The sequence below is a fragment of the Heptranchias perlo genome, chromosome 6 (assembly GCF_035084215.1).
Source record: "Heptranchias perlo isolate sHepPer1 chromosome 6, sHepPer1.hap1, whole genome shotgun sequence".
In the NCBI taxonomy this organism is placed as follows: Eukaryota; Metazoa; Chordata; class Chondrichthyes; order Hexanchiformes; family Hexanchidae; genus Heptranchias; species Heptranchias perlo.
In genome coordinates this window covers 110,790,503-110,811,276 of record NC_090330.1, presented here as the reverse complement: position 1 = coordinate 110,811,276, position 20,774 = coordinate 110,790,503, and the positions used below count along the sequence as shown (strand labels likewise).

Genomic DNA, 20,774 nt, shown 5'->3' with positions numbered 1-20,774 from the left:
GTGGGAGTAATTGGACAGCTCTTTCAAAGAGCCGGCACAGGCACAATGGGCCGAATGGCCTCCTTCTGTGCTGTATCATTCTATCATTCTATGAAGATACAAGCAGGTTTGGGAAGATTGGTCAGGTGAAAGCTGAATGAAAATGATCTCCCTTCAGCATCAGTCACTGCGGTTAGATAGGAAAATACAGCCAGCAATTTTGCGCACAGCAAGATCCCACAAGCAGCAAATGAATAATCTACTGTTTGTTGAGGGAGCAGATGACTCCTGCTCTTCATTTTTCTGCCTGGTATTTACTTGCTGCCTTGGTCAGAGAGATCCCCGCTTGGGATAATCGTTCCCACCGGGCAGAGTCCTGAAATTCCCACTTCCCACTCTGGTATTCCTGTCCCTTGTGAACAAGCTGATGCGGTCTCCATCGTGAAACGCTCATTCCCGGGCTCTTGAAAGCTGAAGAGATCACTTTCAGTCATTCGCTCTTCACCTGACTGTTTCTGTCAATCCTGCTTACACTCAACATGAGTCATTTTTGGTGTAGCAGCATAGGATGGCCATTCAGCCCCTCGAGCCTGTTCCGCCATTCAATTAGATCACATGGCTGATCTGTATCCGAGTTCAGAATCTCCCCCAATTTCTCATCCACTTGACAGCCCTGGGACTGTATGAGTGGCCGGTAGGTCATGTATGAGGGTAGGTCATGTGTGAGGGTAGGTCATGTGTGAGGGTAGGTCATGTACCTAAGTTTGTCACGGGTCTTGAACCCACAGCCTTCTGACTTAGGAGGTGCAAGTGCTACAAACTGAACCAAACTGGTGGAACAGGCCCGAGGGGCTGAATGGCCTGCTCCTATTCCTATGTTTCTAGATGTAACAGCAGCCTTGGTGCAACTTATTTATAGCATCAGCTACTGGGGAATGAACCATATCACAGCCTTTTAAATACTTGGCCATCAAAACGTACATAAATTGAGAGTGCGAGGCCTCTCCAGTTTGTATGAGTTCCATTTATAGGCAAAAGGCCTCAGCATAAAGCAGCTCTTTGCCTAATTGCATCCAGGAGCTCTCTGAATAAGTTACTGGCCTGGACGTTGGATAAGGCCAGCCTGCCAGCGCAAACGGGGAGCAGAGAACAATCCCAGACCAGACTCAGCCGATAGTGAAAGAAAATAAAGACGTGCATTTTTATAGCGCCTTTCACGACCTCAAGACCCAAAGCGCTTTACAGCCAAAGAAGTACTTTTTGAAGTGTAGTCACAGTTGTTGGAAACACGCAGCCAATGTGCGCACAGCAAGATCCCACAAACAGCAGTGAGATAAATGACCAGGTAATCTGTTTTAGTGGCGTTGGTTGAGGGATAAATATTGGCCAGGACTCCGGGGAGAACTCCCCTGCTCTTCTTTGAAATAGTGCCATGGGATCTTTTACGTCCACCTGAGAGGGCGGACGGGGCCTCGGGTTTAAATGTTACATCTGAAAGACGACACCTCCTTTCAATGATGGCGACAAGCGTCTCACACAGAGGCCGTTTTCTGGCCAACGAGCGCTTGACTGTACACTAAGAACGCAATCAGTTGACAGCGTGAAGCAAAATCTAAATAAAATTAGGGCTGTGATAACTGTTGTTAAATACGATGCTGTGCCTGGACAATGTGCTGTTCCTGGAAACCTCGGTGAACTCGTCAAGTTCCACATCCTGGGCCAAGAACACATCGGCAGATGACTGAAGTGTGTGCACACGAGGGTTGCCAACTCTGGTTGGACATGTTCCTGGAGGTTTCGTCACATGACCGCCCACCTCCAACAGCCCCGCCCCCACACACTCCCACCATTGGTCGCCCGACACATCAATCCTCACGGTGCCCCGCAGCCAATCGGAAAGAGAACAGACTCTTCGTTGCCCGATTGGTTGATTCTGGACAGTCGGTCAAACAGCCTTTTTATCCTTTTATACAATATTTTTACAGCCGATAAATGTTCAAAAAAAACCGAAAACAATCACACAGTTTTTTTTTTATTGCCCCTGTGATTTTTCCTCCCGGGTTTTTTGTTCCCAGCAGTTTCCTGGAAATTAATCTTCAATCCCTGGAGACTCCAGGGCAATCCTGGAGGGTTGGCGACCCCAGTGCACACGTGCAAGTCTCCGCTGACCGCAGTACGCAAAGTGCCAAAAAAAAAAGTCACTTCAGCGTCAAATCCGGTCAGTTCAATATTTTCCTGGAGGGGGAGGGGTTGGTCATTCAGGCTGCTCGGGGAGGAATCGCAGCATAGACGCTGAGTGTGGGGAGGGAAGTGGTTTGGTCGCAATTTGGGGCAGAATCGAGATCTGTCGGATTTTCACCCCATTTATGTTAAGCGGAATATCCTGGGTTGGGGTTTGTGGGGGCGTTTCTATGACGACCTCCCTTCACGCCAGGGAGTCTGTGGGGGCCAACCACACCTGGGAATTTCCACCCCGCTTCCCTCTGATTGGTACAGAAATTCTCCACACCTACTGGGTACAGGCAAAGATATAGAGCGGCAGAAGGCAATGGATCCTGGAGAGATCCCGGAGAGCGGGGGAGATCCTGGGGAGATCCCGGAGAGTGGGAGAGATCCTGGGGAGATCCCAGAGAGCGGGGGAGATCACGGAGAGCGGGGGAGATTCCGGAGAGATCCCAGAGAGCGGGAGAGATCCTGGGGAGATCCTGGAGAGCGGGGGAGATCCTGGAGAGCAGGGGAGATTCCAGGGAGATCACGGAGAGCGGGGGAGATCCTGGGGAGATCCCGGAGAGCGGGAGAGATCCCAGAGAGCGGGGGAGATCACGGAGAGCGGGGGAGATTCCGGAGAGATCCCAGAGAGCGGGAGAGATCCTGGGGAGATCCCGGAGAGCGGGGGAGATCCTGGAGAGCAGGGGAGATTCCAGGGAGATCACGGAGAGCGGGGGAGATCCTGGGGAGATCCCGGAGAGCGGGAGAGATCCCGGAGAGCGGGAGAGATCCTGGGGAGATCCCGGAGAGCGGGGGAGATCCAGGAGAGATCCTGGGGAGATCCCGGAGAGCGGGGGAGATCCCGGAGACCGGGGGAGATTCCAGGGAGATTCCGGAGAGCAGGGGAGATCCCGGAGAGCGGGAGAGATCCTGGAGAGATCCAGAGCGGGGGCGATCCCGGAGAGATCCCGGAGAGCGGGAGAGATCCCGGAGAGCGGGGGAGATCCCGGAGTGCGGGGGAGATTCCAGGGAGATCCCGGAGAGCGGGGGAGATCCCGGAGAGCGGGAGAGATCCCGGAGAGATCCCGGAGAGCGGGGGCGATCCCGGAGAGATCCCGGAGAGCGGGGGAGATCCCGGAGAGCGGGAGAGATCCTGGGGAGATCCTGGAGAGTGGGGGAGATACCGGAGAGCGGGAGAGATCCTGGGGAGATCCTGGAGAGTGGGGGAGATACCGGAGAGCAGGGGAGATCCCGGAGAGTGGGAGAGATCCTGGGGAGATCCTGGAGAGTGGGGGAGATCCCAGAGAGTGGGGGAGATCCCAGAGAGCGGGAGAGATCCTGGGGAGATCCTGGAGAGTGGGGGAGATCCCGGAGAGTGGGGGAGATCCCGGAGTGCGGGGGAGATCCCGGAGAGTGGGGGAGATCCCGGGGAGATCCCGGAGAGTGGGGGAGATCCCAGAGAGCGGGAGATATCCTGGAGCAGCCGATAACCTGCTTATTGCTCCACTCCCCGCATGGAAAAATAATAATTGTCACACTGACTTCTACGGCCCAATAAAGGCCTCAGATTCCACCCTTCTCAACTGAATCTGGGATGGGACTCCTCCCCCAGGATTTGGGATGGGGCCATGGGCGAAACGACCACTATGCCTCACTCCTGCCACCCTGAGCAAGTCCCAGGCAGAATATTGAAACCTTAACGCTGAAATTTTATCAGCCAACAAACACAGCAGGAGAGAGGGAGGCTGGACCACAGCAGGAGGGAGGGAGGCTGGACCTCAGTAGGAGGGAGGGAGGCTGGACCACAGCAGGAGGGAGGGAGGCTGGACCACAGCAGGAGAGAGGGAGGCTGGACCACAGCAGGAGGGAGGGAGGCTGGACCACAGCAGGAGAGAGGGAGGCTGGACCACAGCAGGAGAGAGGGAGGCTGGACCACAGCAGGAGAGAGGGAGGCTGGACCACAGCAGGAGGGAGGGAGGCTGGACCTCAGTAGGAGGGAGGGAGGCTGGACCTCAGTAGGAGGGAGGGAGGCTGGACCACAGCAGGAGAGAGGGAGGCTGGACCACAGCAGGAGGGAGGGAGGCTGGACCACAGCAGGAGGGAGGGAGGCTGGACCTCAGTAGGAGGGAGGGAGGCTGGACCACAGCAGGAGAGAGGGAGGCTGGACCACAGCAGGAGGGAGGGAGGCTGGACCTCAGTAGGAGGGAGGGAGGCTGGACCTCAGCAGGAGGGAGGGAGGCTGGACCTCAGCAGGAGGGAGGGAGGCTGGACCTCAGTAGGAGAGAGGGAGGCTGGACCTCAGTAGGAGAGAGGGAGGCTGGACCTCAGTAGGAGGGAGGGAGGCTGGACCTCAGCAGGAGGGAGGGAGGCTGGACCTCAGTAGGAGGGAGGGAGGCTGGACCTCAGCAGGAGGGAGGGAGGCTGGACCTCAGTAGGAGAGAGGGAGGCTGGACCACAGCAGCCTGAGAAGATTCTCACTGCTAAGTCTGTGGTTTCAGAGTTTGGTAAAACCACAGACCCTTCATAAACTGTCGCACATGCTGTAACCAGAAGATGTAGAAACCAGTTACGCTGCAGTATTCAGCTGCCAAAAACAAGAAAGAATTGCTTTGCATTGAGTCAGGACCCAGCAGAGATTTCAGTTCCCAGGTACAGCAGTTCAAGAAGGCGGCTCAACACCACCACCTTCTCAAGGGGCAACGAGGGATGGACAATAAATGCCGGCCTTGCCAGCGACGCCCACATCCAGTCCGCACAAGCCCCTGGGGCGCCTCTCTCTGCGTGCTGCTGTGCTCTGCTCGTGTCCGAATGTTAACTGCTGCATGTTGCCTGAGTGTGGGCAGGATCTGGGTGGATTTGGGCGCTAAGTGGACACTCTGGCTACACCCCTGCTCCGTGATCTGGGATTTCTGGCGACTGCTTATTTGCTGCTATTTATGGATGAGCCAGAATCGGCAATGGTCAGCGGAGAGGCACAGTGACTACCGCTGAGCTCTGAGTTAGTAGCACAAGCCCCGATTGCTGGTTTTGGGCGGGTGAACTATAAACCCACCCACTGCTCCAGAAACATGGTCAGGGGTCGGTCAGGAATATTATAACTCCTGGGGCCTCATTCAGATCCCCCCGGCTGATTCCCCCCGACTGATTCCCCCCAATATTCCCACAGCTTTCAGTGAGAGTCTGTGCCCAATTTCTGCCAGGCGGGTAAAGTTAAAATTGCCCCCACAGTCTCTGGCAGGAGAAGACCTTCAGCCCATCGAGCCCTCCTATCCACAGTGTTCCCTTCGGCCCATCGAGCCCTCCTATCCACAGTGTTCCCTTCGGCCCATCGAGCCCTCCTATCCACAGTGTTCCCTTCGGCCCATCGAGCCCTCCTATCCACAGTGTTCCCTTCGACCCACTGAGCCCTCCTAGCCACAGTGTTCTCTTCGGCCCATCGAGCCCCCCTATCCACAGTGTTCCCTTCGGCCCATCGAGCCCTCCTATCCACAGTGTTCCCTTCGACCCACTGAGCCCTCCTATCCACAGTGTTCCCTTCGGCCCATCGAGCCCTCCTATCCACAGTGTTCCCTTTGGCCCATCGAGCCCTCCTATCCACAGTGTTCCCTTCGACCCACTGAGCCCTCCTATCCACAGTGTTCCCTTCGGCCCATCGAGCCCTCCTAGTCACAGTGTTCCCTTCGGCCCATCGAGCCCTCCTATCCACAGTGTTCCCTTCGACCTACTGAGCCCTCCTATCCACAGTTTTCCCTTCGGCCCATCGAGCCCTCCTATCCAAAGTGTTCCCTTCAGCCCATCGAGCCCTCCTATCCAAAGTGTTCCCTTCGGCCCATCGAGCCCTCCTATCCACAGTGTTCCTTTCGACCCACTGAGCCCTCCTATCCACAGTGTTCCCTTCGGCCCATCGAGCCCTCCTATCCACAATGTTCCCCACGGCCCATCGAGCCCTTCTATCCACAGTGTTCCCTTCGACCCATCGAGCCCTCCTATCCACAGTGTTCCCTTTGACCCATCGAGCCCTCCTATCCACAGTGTTGCCTCGGTGAGTTTCTAATAATCCCATTTGTTGACCAGAACCAGTCTAGTTCCTTCTTGAAACCCATTGAGGTTTCTTATTCCACCCCTGTGTCAGTAATCTGTTCCACACACTCACCATCCTGATCTAAAAAGGTTCCTCCTGCAATTCCTGGAGTTCAGCCTCATTTATGCCGGCCTTTATCCTGCGATCTGATTTGGGACTATCGTGTCCCGCAGTATCCAGCATCGGAGCAGATACGGCATGTTCAAAGGGTGTGGGCTCAAAGTTTACAGCTCCTCGTTAGAAATAATTAAATGGGGAGACAGAAAGAAACTGACAGAGGATAAATCGGGTTTTTTTTGCCATGTGAATTAGTTTACCTGATTTTGAAGTGTCGGAAGTTCTCAACAGTTAAAGTCTGTGATTGTTCTGACACTCCGCGGACCCAGTCAGTGCCGTTCCTGAACTGCGAGCAGTATCGGAAGGTGAAGGGTGTGTGAAGAACAAGGTTTGTGAGCAGTTCGACCAGTTGCTGCCCTCTAGTGAAGACCCGAAAAAACACACACAGGGCACCAAAGGAAAGAAAGACCTGGCCAATATTTATCCCTCAACCAACATCACTAAAAAACAGATTATCTGGTCAATTAGCTCAGTGCTCTTTGTGGGATCTTGCTGTCGCATTTCCTACACTTCAAAAGTACTTCATTGGCTGTGAAGCATTTTGGGATGTCCTAGAACATAAGAACTTAAGAAATAGGAGCAGGAGTAGGCCATCCGGCCCCTCGAGCCTGCTCCGCCATTCAATCAGATCATGGCTGATCTTCGACCTCAACTCCACTTTCCCACCTGATCCCCATATCCCTTGATTCCCTCAGAGTCCAAAAATCTATCGATCTCAGCCTTGAATATACTCAACGACTCAGCATCCACAGCCCTCTGGGGTAGAGAATTCCAAAGATTCACAACCTTCTGAGTGAAGAAATTATTCCTCATCTCAGTCTTAAATGACCGACCCCTTATCCTGAGACTATGCCCCCTAGTTCTAGACTCACCAGCCGGGGAAACAATTTCTCAGCATCTACCCTGTCAAGCCTCCTCATAATCTTATATGTTTCAATAAGATCACCTCTCATTCTTCGAAACTCCAGAGAGTACAGGCCCATTCTACTCAACCTCTCTTCATAGGACAACCCTCTCATCCCAGGAACCAATCTAGTGAACCTTTGTTGCACCGCCTCTAAGGCAAGTATATCGTTCCTTAGGTAAGGAGACCAAAACTGTACACAGTACTCCAGGTATGGTCTCATTAAAGCCCCTGTACAATTGTCGCAAGACTTCCTTATTCTTGTACTCCAACCCCCCTGCAATAAAGGCCAACATGCCATTTGCTTTCCTAATTGCTTGCTGTACCTGCATGCTAACTTTCTGTGTTTCATGTACAAGGACACCCAAATCTCTCTGAACACCAACATTTAATAGTTTCTCACCATTTAAAAAATGTTCTGTTTTTCTATTCTTCCTACCAAAGTGAATAACCTCACATTCCCCCACATTATACTCCATCTGTCACCTTCTTGCCCACTCACTTAACCTGTCTATATCCCTTTGCAGACTCTCTGCGTCCTCCTCACAACTTACTTTCCCACCTAGCTTTGTATCATCAGCAAACTTGGATACATTACACTCGGTCCCTTCATCTAAGTCATTAATAGAGATTGTAAATAGCTGAGGCCCAAGCACTGATCCTTGTGGTACCCCACTGGTTACAGCCTGCCAACCCGAGAATGACCCGTTTATCCCTACTCTCTGCTTTCTGTCCTTTAACCAATCCTCTATCCATGCTAATATATTACCCTCAATCCTATGAGCCTTTCCCTTGTGTAACAACCTCTTGTGAGGCACCTTATCAAATTCCTTTTGAAAATCCAAATATACAACACCCACTGGTTCCCATTCACCACCTGAGGTAGTGAAAGGCGCGATATAAATGCAAGTCTTTCTTTTCTTTCTTTGATCGAGGTTGGGCTGCTTGCCGCGCTATCTGCAGCCTGAAGGAAAGTCCAAGGGAGGGGAGAAGGACATGGCCCAGCTCCTGCTCTGCTCAATCCAGACCAAGGGAGCCCCAACCAGGCAATAGGCCCCTCATTTGCATATGTACAGAGCCTGGCGAATGTTTTAAGTGGCCAACTGCAACAACAACAACAACTACCTGCATTTATATAGCGCCTTTAACGGTGTAAAATGTCCCAAGGCGCTTCACAAGAACTTTATCAGACAAAAATTGACACCGAGCCTCATAAGGAGATATTAGGACAGGTGACCAAAAGCTTGTTCAAAGAGGTAGGTTTTAAGGAGTGTTTTAAAGGAGGAGGCAGAGGCGGAGAGGTTTAGGGAGGGAATTCCAGAGTGTGGGGCCTTGGTGATTGAAGGCACTCAATCACAGACTCTCAGAGGGGGGCTGACATACTATTAGGTCTGGATCCCCCCCACAACACTTCACTCTCTGCCCAATGGAGAACCTTAAAAATATTTTGAAATAAATTTCAGGACTCTGCAATAACCACCTTCAGTACTCTGCAATAACCACCTTCAGTACTCTGCAATAACCACCTTCAGTACTCTGCAATAACCACCTTCAGTACTCTGCAATAACCACCTTCAGTACTCTGCAATAATCACCTTCAGTACTCTGCAATAACCACCTTCAGTACTCTGCAATAATCACCTTCAGTACTCTGAATAATCACCTTCAGTACTCTGCAATAATCACCTTCAGTACTCTGCAATAATCACCTTCAGTACTCTGCAATAATCACCTTCAGTACTCTGCAATAATCACCTTCAGTACTCTGAATAATCACCTTCAGTACTCTGCAATAATCACCTTCAGTACTCTGCAATAATCACCTTCAGTACTCTGCAATAATCACCTTCAGTACTCTGAATAATCACCTTCAGTACTCTGCAATAATCACCTTCAGTACTCTGCAATAATCACCTTCAGTACTCTGCAATAACCACCTTCAGTACTCTGCAATAACCACCTTCAGTACTCTGAATAATCACCTTCAGTACTCTGAATAACCACCTTCAGTACTCTGAATAACCACCTTCAGTACTCTGCAATAATCACCTTCATTACTCTGCAATAATCACCTTCAGTACTCTGCAATAATCACCTTCAGTACTCTGAATAACCACCTTCAGTACTCTGCAATAATCACCTTCAGTACTCTGCAATAATCACCTTCAGTACTCTGCAATAATCACCTTCATTACTCTGCAATAATCACCTTCAGTACTCTGCAATAATCACCTTCAGTACTCTGCAATAATCACCTTCAGTACTCTGCAATAATCACCTTCAGTACTCTGCAATAATCACCTTCAGTACTCTGCAATAACCACCTTCAGTACTCTGCAATAATCACCTTCAGTACTCTGAATAACCACCTTCAGTACTCTGCAATAATCACCTTCAGTACTCTGCAATAACCACCTTCAGTACTCTGCAATAATCACCTTCAGTACTCTGAAATAATCACCTTCAGTACTCTGCAATAATCACTTTCAGTACTCTGAATAACCACCTTCAGTACTCTGCAATAATCACCTTCAGTACTCTGCAATAATCACCTTCAGTACTCTGCAATAATCACCTTCAGTACTCTGCAATAATCACCTTCAGTACTCTGCAATAACCACCTTCAGTACTCTGCAATAATCACCTTCAGTACTCTGAATAATCACCTTCAGTACTCTGCAATAATCACCTTCAGAACTCTGCAATAACCACCTTCAGTACTCTGCAATAACCACCTTCAGTACTCTGCAATAATCAGTTTCAGTACTCTGCAATCACCACCTTCAGTACTCTGCAATAATCACCTTCAGTACTCTGCAATAATCACCTTCAGTACTCTGCAATAATCACCTTCAGTACTCTGCAATAATCACCTTCAGTACTCTGCAATAATCACCTTCAGTACTCTGCAATAACCACCTTCAGTACTCTGCAATAACCACCTTCATTACTCTGCAATAAGCACCTTCAGTACTCTGCAATAACCACCTTCATTACTCTGCAATAATCACCTTCAGTACTCTGCAATAACCACCTTCAGTACTCTGCAATAACCACCTTCAGTACTCTGCAATAACCACCTTCAGTACTCTGCAATAACCACCTTCATTACTCTGCAATAATCACCTTCAGTACTCTGCAATAATCAGCTTCCGTACTCTGCAATAATCACCTTCAGTACTCTGCAATAATCACCTTCAGTACTCTGCAATAATCACTTTCAGTACTCTGCAATAATCACTTTCAGTACTCTGCAATAATCACCTTCAGTACTCTGCAATAATCACCTTCAGTACTCTGCAATAATCACCTTCAGTACTCTGCAATAATCACCTTCAGTACTCTGCAATAATCACCTTCAGTACTCTGCAATAATCACCTTCAGTACTCTGCAATAATCACCTTCAGTACTCTGAATAATCACTTTCAGTACTCTGCAATAATCACCTTCAGTACTCTGCAATAATCACCTTCAGTACTCTGCAATAATCACTTTCAGTACTCTGCAATAATCACCTTCAGTACTCTGCAATCACCACCTTCAGTACTCTGCAATAATCACTTTCAGTACTCTGCAATAATCACTTTCAGTACTCTGCAATAATCACCTTCAGTACTCTGCAATAATCACTTTCAGTACTCTGCAATAATCAGCTTCCGTACTCTGCAATAACCACCTTCAGTACTCTGCAATAACCACCTTCAGTACTCTGCAATAACCACCTTCAGTACTCTGCAATAACCACTTTCAGTACTCTGCAATAACCACCTTCAGTACTCTGCAATAATCACCTTCAGTACTCTGAATAATCACCTTCAGTACTCTGAATAATCACCTTCAGCACTCTGCAATAATCACCTTCAGTACTCTGAATAATCACCTTCAGTACTCTGAATAATCACCTTCAGTACTCTGCAATAATCACCTTCAGTACTCTGCAATAACCACCTTCAGTACTCTGCAATAATCACCTTCAGTACTCTGAATAATCACCTTCAGTACTCTGCAATAATCACCTTCAGTACTCTGCAATAATCACCTTCAGCACTCTGCAATAATCACCTTCAGTACTCTGAATAACCACCTTCAGTACTCTGCAATAACCACCTTCAGTACTCTGCAATAACCACCTTCAGTACTCTGCAATAATCACCTTCAGTACTCTGCAATAATCACTTTCAGTGCTCTGCAATAATCACCTTCAGTACTCTGCAATAACCACCTTCAGTACTCTGCAATAATCACCTTCAGTACTCTGCAATAATCACCTTCAGTACTCTGCAATAACCACCTTCAGTACTCTGCAATAATCACCTTCAGTACTCTGCAATAATCACCTTCAGTACTCTGCAATAATCACCTTCAGTACTCTGAATAACCACCTTCAGTACTCTGCAATAATCACCTTCAGTATTCTGCAATAATCACCTTCAGTACTCTGAATAACCACCTTCAGTACTCTGCAATAATCACCTTCAGTACTCTGCAATAATCAGCTTCCGTACTCTGCAATAATCACCTTCAGTACTCTGCAATAATCAGCTTCCGTACTCTGCAATAATCACCTTCAGTACTCTGCAATAACCACCTTCAGTACTCTGAATAATCACCTTCAGTACTCTCCAATAATCACCTTCAGTACTCTGCAATAACCACCTTCATTTCGCTGCAATAACCACCTTCATTTCGCTGCAATAACCACCTTCAGTACTCTGAATAATCACCTTCAGTACTCTCCAATAATCACCTTCAGTACTCTGCAATAACCACCTTCATTTCGCTGCAATAACCACCTTCATTTCGCTGCAATAACCACCTTCAGTACTCTGAATAATCACCTTCAGTACTCTCCAATAATCACCTTCAGTACTCTGCAATAACCACCTTCAGTACTCTGCAATAACCACCTTCAGTACTCTGCAATAATCACCTTCAGTACTCTGAATAATCACCTTCAGTACTCTGCAATAACCACCTTCAGTACTCTGCAATAATCACCTTCAGTACTCTGCAATAATCACCTTCAGTACTCTGAATAATCACCTTCAGTACTCTCCAATAATCACCTTCATTTCGCTGCAATAACCACCTTCAGTACTCTGCAATAATCACTTTCAGTACTCTGCAATAATCACCTTCATTTCGCTGCAATAACCACCTTCAGTACTCTGCAATAATCACCTTCATTTCGCTGCAATAACCACCTTCAGTACTCTGCAATAACCACCTTCAGTACTCTGCAATAATCACCTTCAGTACTCTGCAATAACCACCTTCAGTACTCTGCAATAATCACCTTCAGTACTCTGCAATAATCACCTTCAGTACTCTGCAATAATCACCTTCAGTACTCTGAATAATCACCTTCATTTCGCTGCAATAACCACCTTCAGTACTCTGCAATAATCACCTTCAGTACTCTGCAATAACCACCTTCAGTACTCTGCAATAATCACCTTCAGTACTCTGCAATAATCACTTTCAGTACTCTGAATAATCACCTTCAGTACTCTGCAATAATCACCTTCAGTACTCTGAATAATCACCTTCAGTACTCTGCAATAATCACCTTCAGTACTCTGCAATAATCACCTTCAGTACTCTGAATAACCACCTTCAGTACTCTGCAATAACCACCTTCAGTACTCTGCAATAATCACCTTCAGTACTCTGCAATAATCACTTTCAGTACTCTGAATAATCACCTTCAGTACTCTGCAATAACCACCTTCAGTACTCTGCAATAATCACCTTCAGTACTCTGCAATAATCACCTTCAGTACTCTGCAATAACCACCTTCAGTACTCTGCAATAATCAACTTCAGTACTCTGCAATAACCACCTTCAGTACTCTGCAATAATCACCTTCAGTACTCTGCAATAATCACCTTCAGTACTCTGCAATAATCACCTTCAGTACTCTGCAATAATCACCTTCAGTACTCTGCAATCACCACCTTCAGTACTCTGCAATAATCACCTTCAGTACTCTGCAATAATCACCTTCACAGTGGATTTTGGGGTCCACATTTGTTCTCATTGTGCCCATTCACCTGTCCTAATATCTCCTCCTTTGGCTCAGTGCCAAATATTGTCTGATATTCGCTCCTGTGAAGCGCCTTGGGACGTTTTACTACATTAAAGGCGCTATATAAATGCAAGTTGTTGCTGTTGTTACCTCCATTGGAAAACCCATGAGTGCAGTTGGCACCAAGTGTCCCTGAGTTAGAGACTGATGTCGGAGGCAGTGAACCTCAATTGAGGGTAGACAGACAAATAAATGGAGGAGGTGAGAGGGATCTGCAGCTGTAAGATTGCACACACACCATAACCAGATTACAACAAACTCGGTTACAACAAAGCTCCCATTGAGGGAGAATGTGTCCCATCCCTGGCTGAATTGTGATCGAGTTCAGCCCCTCACGAGAACAACTTCATTCCGTTTATAGCAACAATATGGCCTCTCTGTTTTGCAGTCCTGCTCAGGGACATGGAGGCACTTCAGATGTATGTTCAGCGGCTTACTGCGTGCAGCGAACAGGAACAGCATGGAATCTTATAGCACAGAAGGAGGCCATTCAGCCTATCGTGCCTGTGCCGGCTCAGTGAAAGAGCTTTCAATTAGTCACAAAGAGCAGCAATTTGATGGTGCTCAAGATGTTCACAAAAATTACTCTGTAGTGAGTTTCGGTAATGATCCTAGTACAGTGCAGTGACCTTTCTGGCAAACTCCGAACCTTCTTTTGGTGCAATGCCTCAATATTTCCTCCCTCATCCTACTCCCTCACCCTCCATCCTACTCCCTCACCCTCCATCCTACTCCCTCACCCTCCATCCTACTCCCTCACCTCCATCCTACTCCCTCACCTCCATCCTACTCCCTCACCTCCATCCTACTCCCTCACCTCCCTCCTACTCCCTCACCCTCCATCCTACTCCCGCACCCTCCATCCTACTCCCTCACCCTCCATCCTACTCCCTCACCCTCCATCCTACTCCCTCACCCTCCATCCTACTCCCTCACCCTCCATCCTACTCCCTCACCCTCCATCCTACTGTCCCCTCTCTCACTGATCCCCTTCCTTCCTTCCTTCCCTCATATTCAGTAGCCCCACTGGGCTCATCTTTTCCTCCCTCCCCGCTGTTTCTTAATTCCCCCCTCTCCATTCTCATCTCCCTCCCTACCCTTTATCCATCTCCTCACTCAATCACTCAATCTCTCCATTTCTTTGCTCTAGTTTCCTTGCCTCTTCCCCCATGTCTCTCATTCCCTTTCCCTCTCTATTTCTTTCTGCCCTTTCCCATTCTTCCTGACTCCGTCCCTCAATCCCCTCTAACTCATTCTCCCCCTTCATCTCCCCAACTGTTGCCCTATATTTTGCCTCCTTGTCATCGACCTGCGGGGTAAGTGTGAGGATTTATTGGATGGCTTTGAGCTAGAGAGAGTGATCTGATCACAGGGGTGGAGTGTAGTAACACTACTGACACAATGTGATTGTACAATACACAGTGCCACAGCGACGAGGGATGTCGAACGTTCCAGCACAGAAGCGGGCCATTTGACTCTTCAGACCCCGTCTAATCCCGCTCGCTCCCCAAACCTTTAACATTCCTCTTTTATTCTCTAATTCCTTTTTAAAATGATTCATGGATTCTGTTTGTAACGGAGAATTCCACATTCTAACCAGCCTCTGTGTAAGGACATTTTTTCTAACCTCCCCTTTAATTCCTTTGTGTGGTTTTTCTTAAAGTTGCCCCTCTCGTTACTGCCTCACTGATTGACCCTCCGTTCACCTCATCAAGATGGTGAAGACCTGGATCGAATGCTCAGCCCCAGCGAGTAACTGTGACCCCCTCACCACAAAGAGGGGTCGAGAGATCGGGGGGCTTTGTGATTGACAGACTGGGGCAGGAGAACAGGTTTATTAGTTTCTACCAAACTCCTATTAATTTGTAGGATTTGATTTGTTGTCCATTTCTGACTGTGCTCGGTGTAGGGTGAACATTCAATGGACCTTTTCTGTGAGCGCTGTGAACGCATGTTGTAAAATTATACTCTGCCAACCCATGATTTTCAATCTATTAAATTTAATAGATGTAACCTCCTGATCTGGGAACACATTATCTTGTGATATGGACTCCCTGTGTTACAGGCAGTGAAGCAGCGAGATTTTTGCCCCTAAGTGTTTACACTCAATTGCTTTTTAGTTGCTTTTTTCGTTCCTTCTCGAGCTACACATTTGAGTAACGGAACATTCGAAGATAGAAAAGTGTAGGTTTAATGGGATGGATTCAGTGCTCATTCGTTCAGGAATAAACAAGGATGTTTATGCCATTGGTTCAAAACTTTTAACGACTCAATTTCCAGGGAATTTTTGTTGTAGTTTTCCTGTTAATAAAACAATGGATTTTTTGATCAGATGTGAAGCCTTTTTAAAAAAATACAAAAGCCGTGTGTTACTCTCTTGTGTGTCTGCTGATATGAGACCAGTCGAGATCTTAACAGAAACTCTTGGAACTGAAAAAAGAGTTGTGGTTTTCAAATACTTGGTCCCATTCCTTTGTGGTTGAGTTGAGAGTGAGAGGTGAGCGTGAGAGCAGGAGACACTAGGATACTCCATGTCTTGTGCATTTTTCACAGTCCTCTGGGAGCATTGTTACATAATCTGGTCTCTAGTAAGTGCAGGCAATCGGATGTTTGGTGATCGGGGGTATGGTAGTGTAGCGGTTATGTTACTAGACCAGTAATTCAGAGAATGTGAGTTCAAATCCCGACCGTGAGGCAGTTTAAGAGTTTGAATTCAGTTTAAAAAAATATCTGGAAATATAAAAGCTGGGCCAGTCCCCACCATTTACACCACCCCCCCTAACCCTGGACAAACCTCCCACCATATCGGGCAAAGGGCAATGACCAGTACCATAGGCGTCAATCACAGAGGTGCCACTTAAACCACATTAAATGCATCGACTATTTCAGGCTATTCACACCTCATTAAAGTGACAAGCAGAGGTGAACAGTTTATTAATGGATGACTCAACAAGTTTTCTCCACAGAACAAGAAAGCTTTAGGTTTGATCTCAACAGGTGAGCTCAACACCGCTGGATTAGGGACTGTGATGCCCTCCGTAGTCGAATAGCCTACTGACACTCGCTGTCAAGGCTCACGATGGGATGGTGGCCATTTGGGAAAAGTGCCCATGCAACCTGACCCCAGCAAGGAGTCAATACCTTCAGGAGATAGGGCCATCGGCAAGACAGGAAACCAAAACCTGCCAATGATGTGTGTTCTATCTTCCACAGGCTTGCCATGGGTGTACATCCACTTCCAAGTGTGACTGCAGTGGCGTGAAAGGAGAAAAGGTAGGTGTGACATTTAGTAAAGATGATCTACTGTACTCTCAGCAACGAAAAGTCATCTTTGATATATCAGATACCATTGACATCGGGCTAGGCTTCCACCTTCCACCAAACCAGTGCTCCCGCAGGATGAAACCCCACCATGACACTGGAGGTGAAAATCTAGCTCATTGTTTTCATGTAGTAGGGTCGTCAACAACAACAACAACAACAACAACTTGCATTCACAGGAGCGATTATCAGACAAAATTTGACACCAAGCCTCATAAGGAGATATTAGGACAGGTGACCAAAAGCTTGGTCAAAGAAATAGGTTTTAAGGAGCGTCTTAAAGGAGGAGAGAGAGGCGGAGAGGTTCAGTGTGGGAATTCCAGAGCTTAGGGCCGAGGCAGCTGAAGGCACGGCCGCCGATGGTGAAGCGTTGAAAATCGGGGCTGCGCAAGAGGCCAGAATTGGAGGAGCGCAGAGATCTGGGAGTGTTGTAGGGGCTGGAGGAGGTTACAGAGATAGGGAGGGGAGAGGGCCATGGAGGGATTTGAAAACAAGGATGACAATTTTAAATTCGAGGCGTTCCCGGACCGGGAGCCAATGTAGGTCAGTGAGCGCAGGGGGTGATGGGAGAATGGGACTCGGTGCGAGTTTTGGATAGGTTGAAGTTTATGGAGGGTGAAAGGTGGGAGGCTGGCCTGGAGATCATTGGAATAATCAAGTCTGGAGGTAACAAAGGCACGGATGTGGGTTTCAGCAGCAGATGGGCTGAGGCAGAGGCGGAGACGGGCGATGTTCTCAAGGTACCACACTCAAAGGCAGTGTTGGTCAGGGAACTGGCCGTACAAGGTTGCTGCCCTTTCTGCTCCTTCTGGGCCTGGCTGCACTCTGGGAGGCTGGGATTGGTGAATCTACCCTAGGATGTCACACGTTGATCTTTTACACATGTGCACTGGCCGGGCTCTGCAAGTGTGGTTTGCAGCGTGAATGGGAGAGGGATGGAGCACATTGCCAGCTCGAGGACTGAGGTAATTGGGGAAAGATCCTGTGCTGAGTTATTTCTCTCAGAGCCCATGTCGTGGGGTGTGCTGGTGGTCTGCCCACACTGATTGGACTTGTTATTTTGAGGTGTTTCTGGAAACCATGTCAGTCTCTAGTAAGGGGGTCCCAGTCTGCCTTGCATCTGCCCAGTTCCAAGCGGAGACTCGACATTCCCCATCCAAAATACTCATCCCTCAGTTCTGTACCAGGAATATCAGCCTGGATTATGTTGGCTCAGTGGGTAGCATTCTCCCCTCCGAGTCAGAAGGTCATGGGTTCAAGCCCTACTCCAGAGACTTGAGCACAAAATCTAGGCGGATTCTCCCAGTGCCAGTGCTGAGGGAGTGCTGCACTGTTGGAGGTGCCGTCTTTCGGATGAGACGTTAAACTGAGGCCCTGTCTGCCCCCTCAGGTGGACGTAAAAGATCCCACGGCCACTATTGGAAGAAGAGCAGGGGGAGTTCTCCCCGGTGTCCTGGGGCAGATATTTATCCCTCAACCCACATCACTAAAACAGATGATCTGGTCATTATCACATTGCAGTTTGTGGGATCTTGCTGTGCGTAAATCGGTTGTTGTGTTTCCTACTTTACAACAGTGACTACACTTCAAAAAAGTACTTCATTGGCTGTAAAGCACTTTGTGAGGTCCTGAGGTAGTAATTCCCATCTATATATAATCAGCTGTGCCAACCTGAACTGGTAAAGGCTCCAATCCCCCCCCCCCACCTTTCTCTATGGGGGGCAAATTAAACTTGGACAGGGGCGTTAGCGAATTGGTCGGCCGTTATACACCTGCCCATTACATACCTCGTCCGTTATACTCGCCCCGCCCATTATACACCCTCGCCCCGCCCATTATACACCCTCGCCCCGCCCATTATACACCCTCGCCCCGCCCATTATACACCCCCGCCCATTATACACCCTCGCCCCGCCCATTATACACCCTCGCCCCGCCCATTATACACCCCCGCCCATTATACACCCTCGCCCCGCCCATTATACACCCTCGCCCCGCCCATTATACACCCTCGCCCCGCCCATTATACACCCTCGCCCCGCCCATTATACACCCTCGCCCCGCCCATTATACACCCTCGCCCCGCCCATTATACACCCTCGCCCCGCCCATTATACACCCTCGCCCCGCCCATTATACACCCCCGCCCCACCCACCCACCCCCCCCCCCGATTGTCCTTTCCATTGAAGGTGAATTTCATTCCCATTTAGTTGGAAATAAATATCCCCTCCCCTTTACTGATGGGAGTTCAGATAAATGCCCACATTCCACTGAACCATCTGTGGGCTTAGTGTTGCGATCCTGATGGGGTTGAAAGGGGGTGGTACTCTGGCAGATCCAAATTCTGTACCCCCCCCCCTACTCCCCGTGTGTTCGCAAATGACATTCCACAGCCCCCAGAACTTCAGGGATCACAAGTTTAATTTCATACCATTGCTGAATTTGTGGGGTGTTACAATCTAACCTGACTTCAGAGCAAAGTAAGTGAGCTGTCTTCCTCCACATTACACCCCCACCTCCAGCAACACTACAGTCAGCGTGTCAGTGCAGCCTTTAAACTGTGCTCTGACCAACTTAGAAGACTGAGTTACTGTAAAATGTTCAAAACACTGTCCAGGAGATTGACTGCAGCATTGGGAAAAATGCACATTTAACATCTCAATGAAACATCTCACGTTGCACCATAAGAAGCACGCAGGAGGCAGCAGGAAGTGAAATGCTGCCCCCTCCCCCGGCTGCTTTATTTGGTGTAAACACAAGATTACGTGTTCTGAAGCACGAATACGAAGGCAGAAATGGAAGATGTGATTCCTCTCAACCGGGAGCCATCAGCCCTGTTTTCACATTCCTGTTGATTTGGCTGACTCTAAACATCTGGAAACGTTTTTTGTTGTGCAATCAGATTGGCCCACAGTCCCCGCTCATCTGGTCTTGTGACTGAGCATTTGCAGCATTCCCCTGTAAATAAACACACAAGGTTCGGACATTGAGTTAATGTTAGACTAACCAATGGACAGGCACACAGCAGCTTACACCAGCACCATTCCCATTGTGCTGTCGGCACTCTCCCACCGCCGGCTGCACATCACCTGGAATGGTTTCATTCTGAGCCGCTCCAGACAGGAGAGGGATTGGGCCACATTTCACTTTTAAAGTGGTATTCAATTCATAAAAATGTGCTGTCAAAACATTTCCATTGGATTGCAAACACACGGTACGATGGGCAACACACGGTACGATGGATGACACACGGTACAATGGATGACACACGGTACGATGGATGACACACGGTACGATGGATGACACACGGTGCGATGGATAACACATGATGCGATGGATAACACACAGTACGATGGACCACACACTGTGCGATGGACAAGACATTGAATGGTACGATGGACAAGACACGGTGCGATGGACAAGACACGGTGCGATGGACAAGACATGATGCAATGGCCCACACACGGTGTGATGGACAAGACACGGTGCGATGGACAAGACACGGTGCGATGGACAAGACACGGTGCGATGGACAAGACACGGTGCGATGGACAAGACACGGTGCGATGGACAAGACATGATGCAATGGCCCACACACGGTGCGATGGACAAGACACGGTGCGATGGACAAGACACGATGCAATGGCCCACACACGGTACGATGGACAAGACACGGTGCGATGGACAAGACACGATGCAATGGCCCACACACGGTACGATGGACAAGACACGGTGCGATGGACAAGACACGGTGCGATGGACAAGACACGGTACGATGGACAAGACACGGTGCGATGGACAAGACACGGTGCGATGGACAAGACACGGTGCGATGGACAAGACACGGTGCGATGGACAAGACACGGTACGATGGACAAGACACGGTGCGATGGACAAGACACGGTACGATGGACAAGACACGGTGCGATGGACAAGACACGGTGCGATGGACAAGACACGGTGCGATGGACAAGACACGGTACGATGGACAAGACACGGTGCAATGGACAAGACACGGTGTAATGGACAAGACACGGTACGATGGACAAGACACGGTGCGATGGACAAGACAC

The 20,774-nt window shown here is 48.8% G+C and overlaps 1 protein-coding gene across 1 annotated transcript in view; it reads left to right on the top strand.

Annotated features, from left to right (window-relative positions):
* LOC137323157 (collagen alpha-1(IV) chain-like) overlaps nucleotides 1–20,774 on the top strand; it is a 198,853-nt gene that overhangs the window by 75,695 nt on the left and 102,384 nt on the right. The window contains exon 2 of the mRNA XM_067986640.1: nucleotides 16,593–16,652. Coding sequence (XP_067842741.1) covers nucleotides 16,593–16,652 — 60 coding nt within the window. The remainder of the gene's footprint in view (nucleotides 1–16,592; nucleotides 16,653–20,774) is intronic.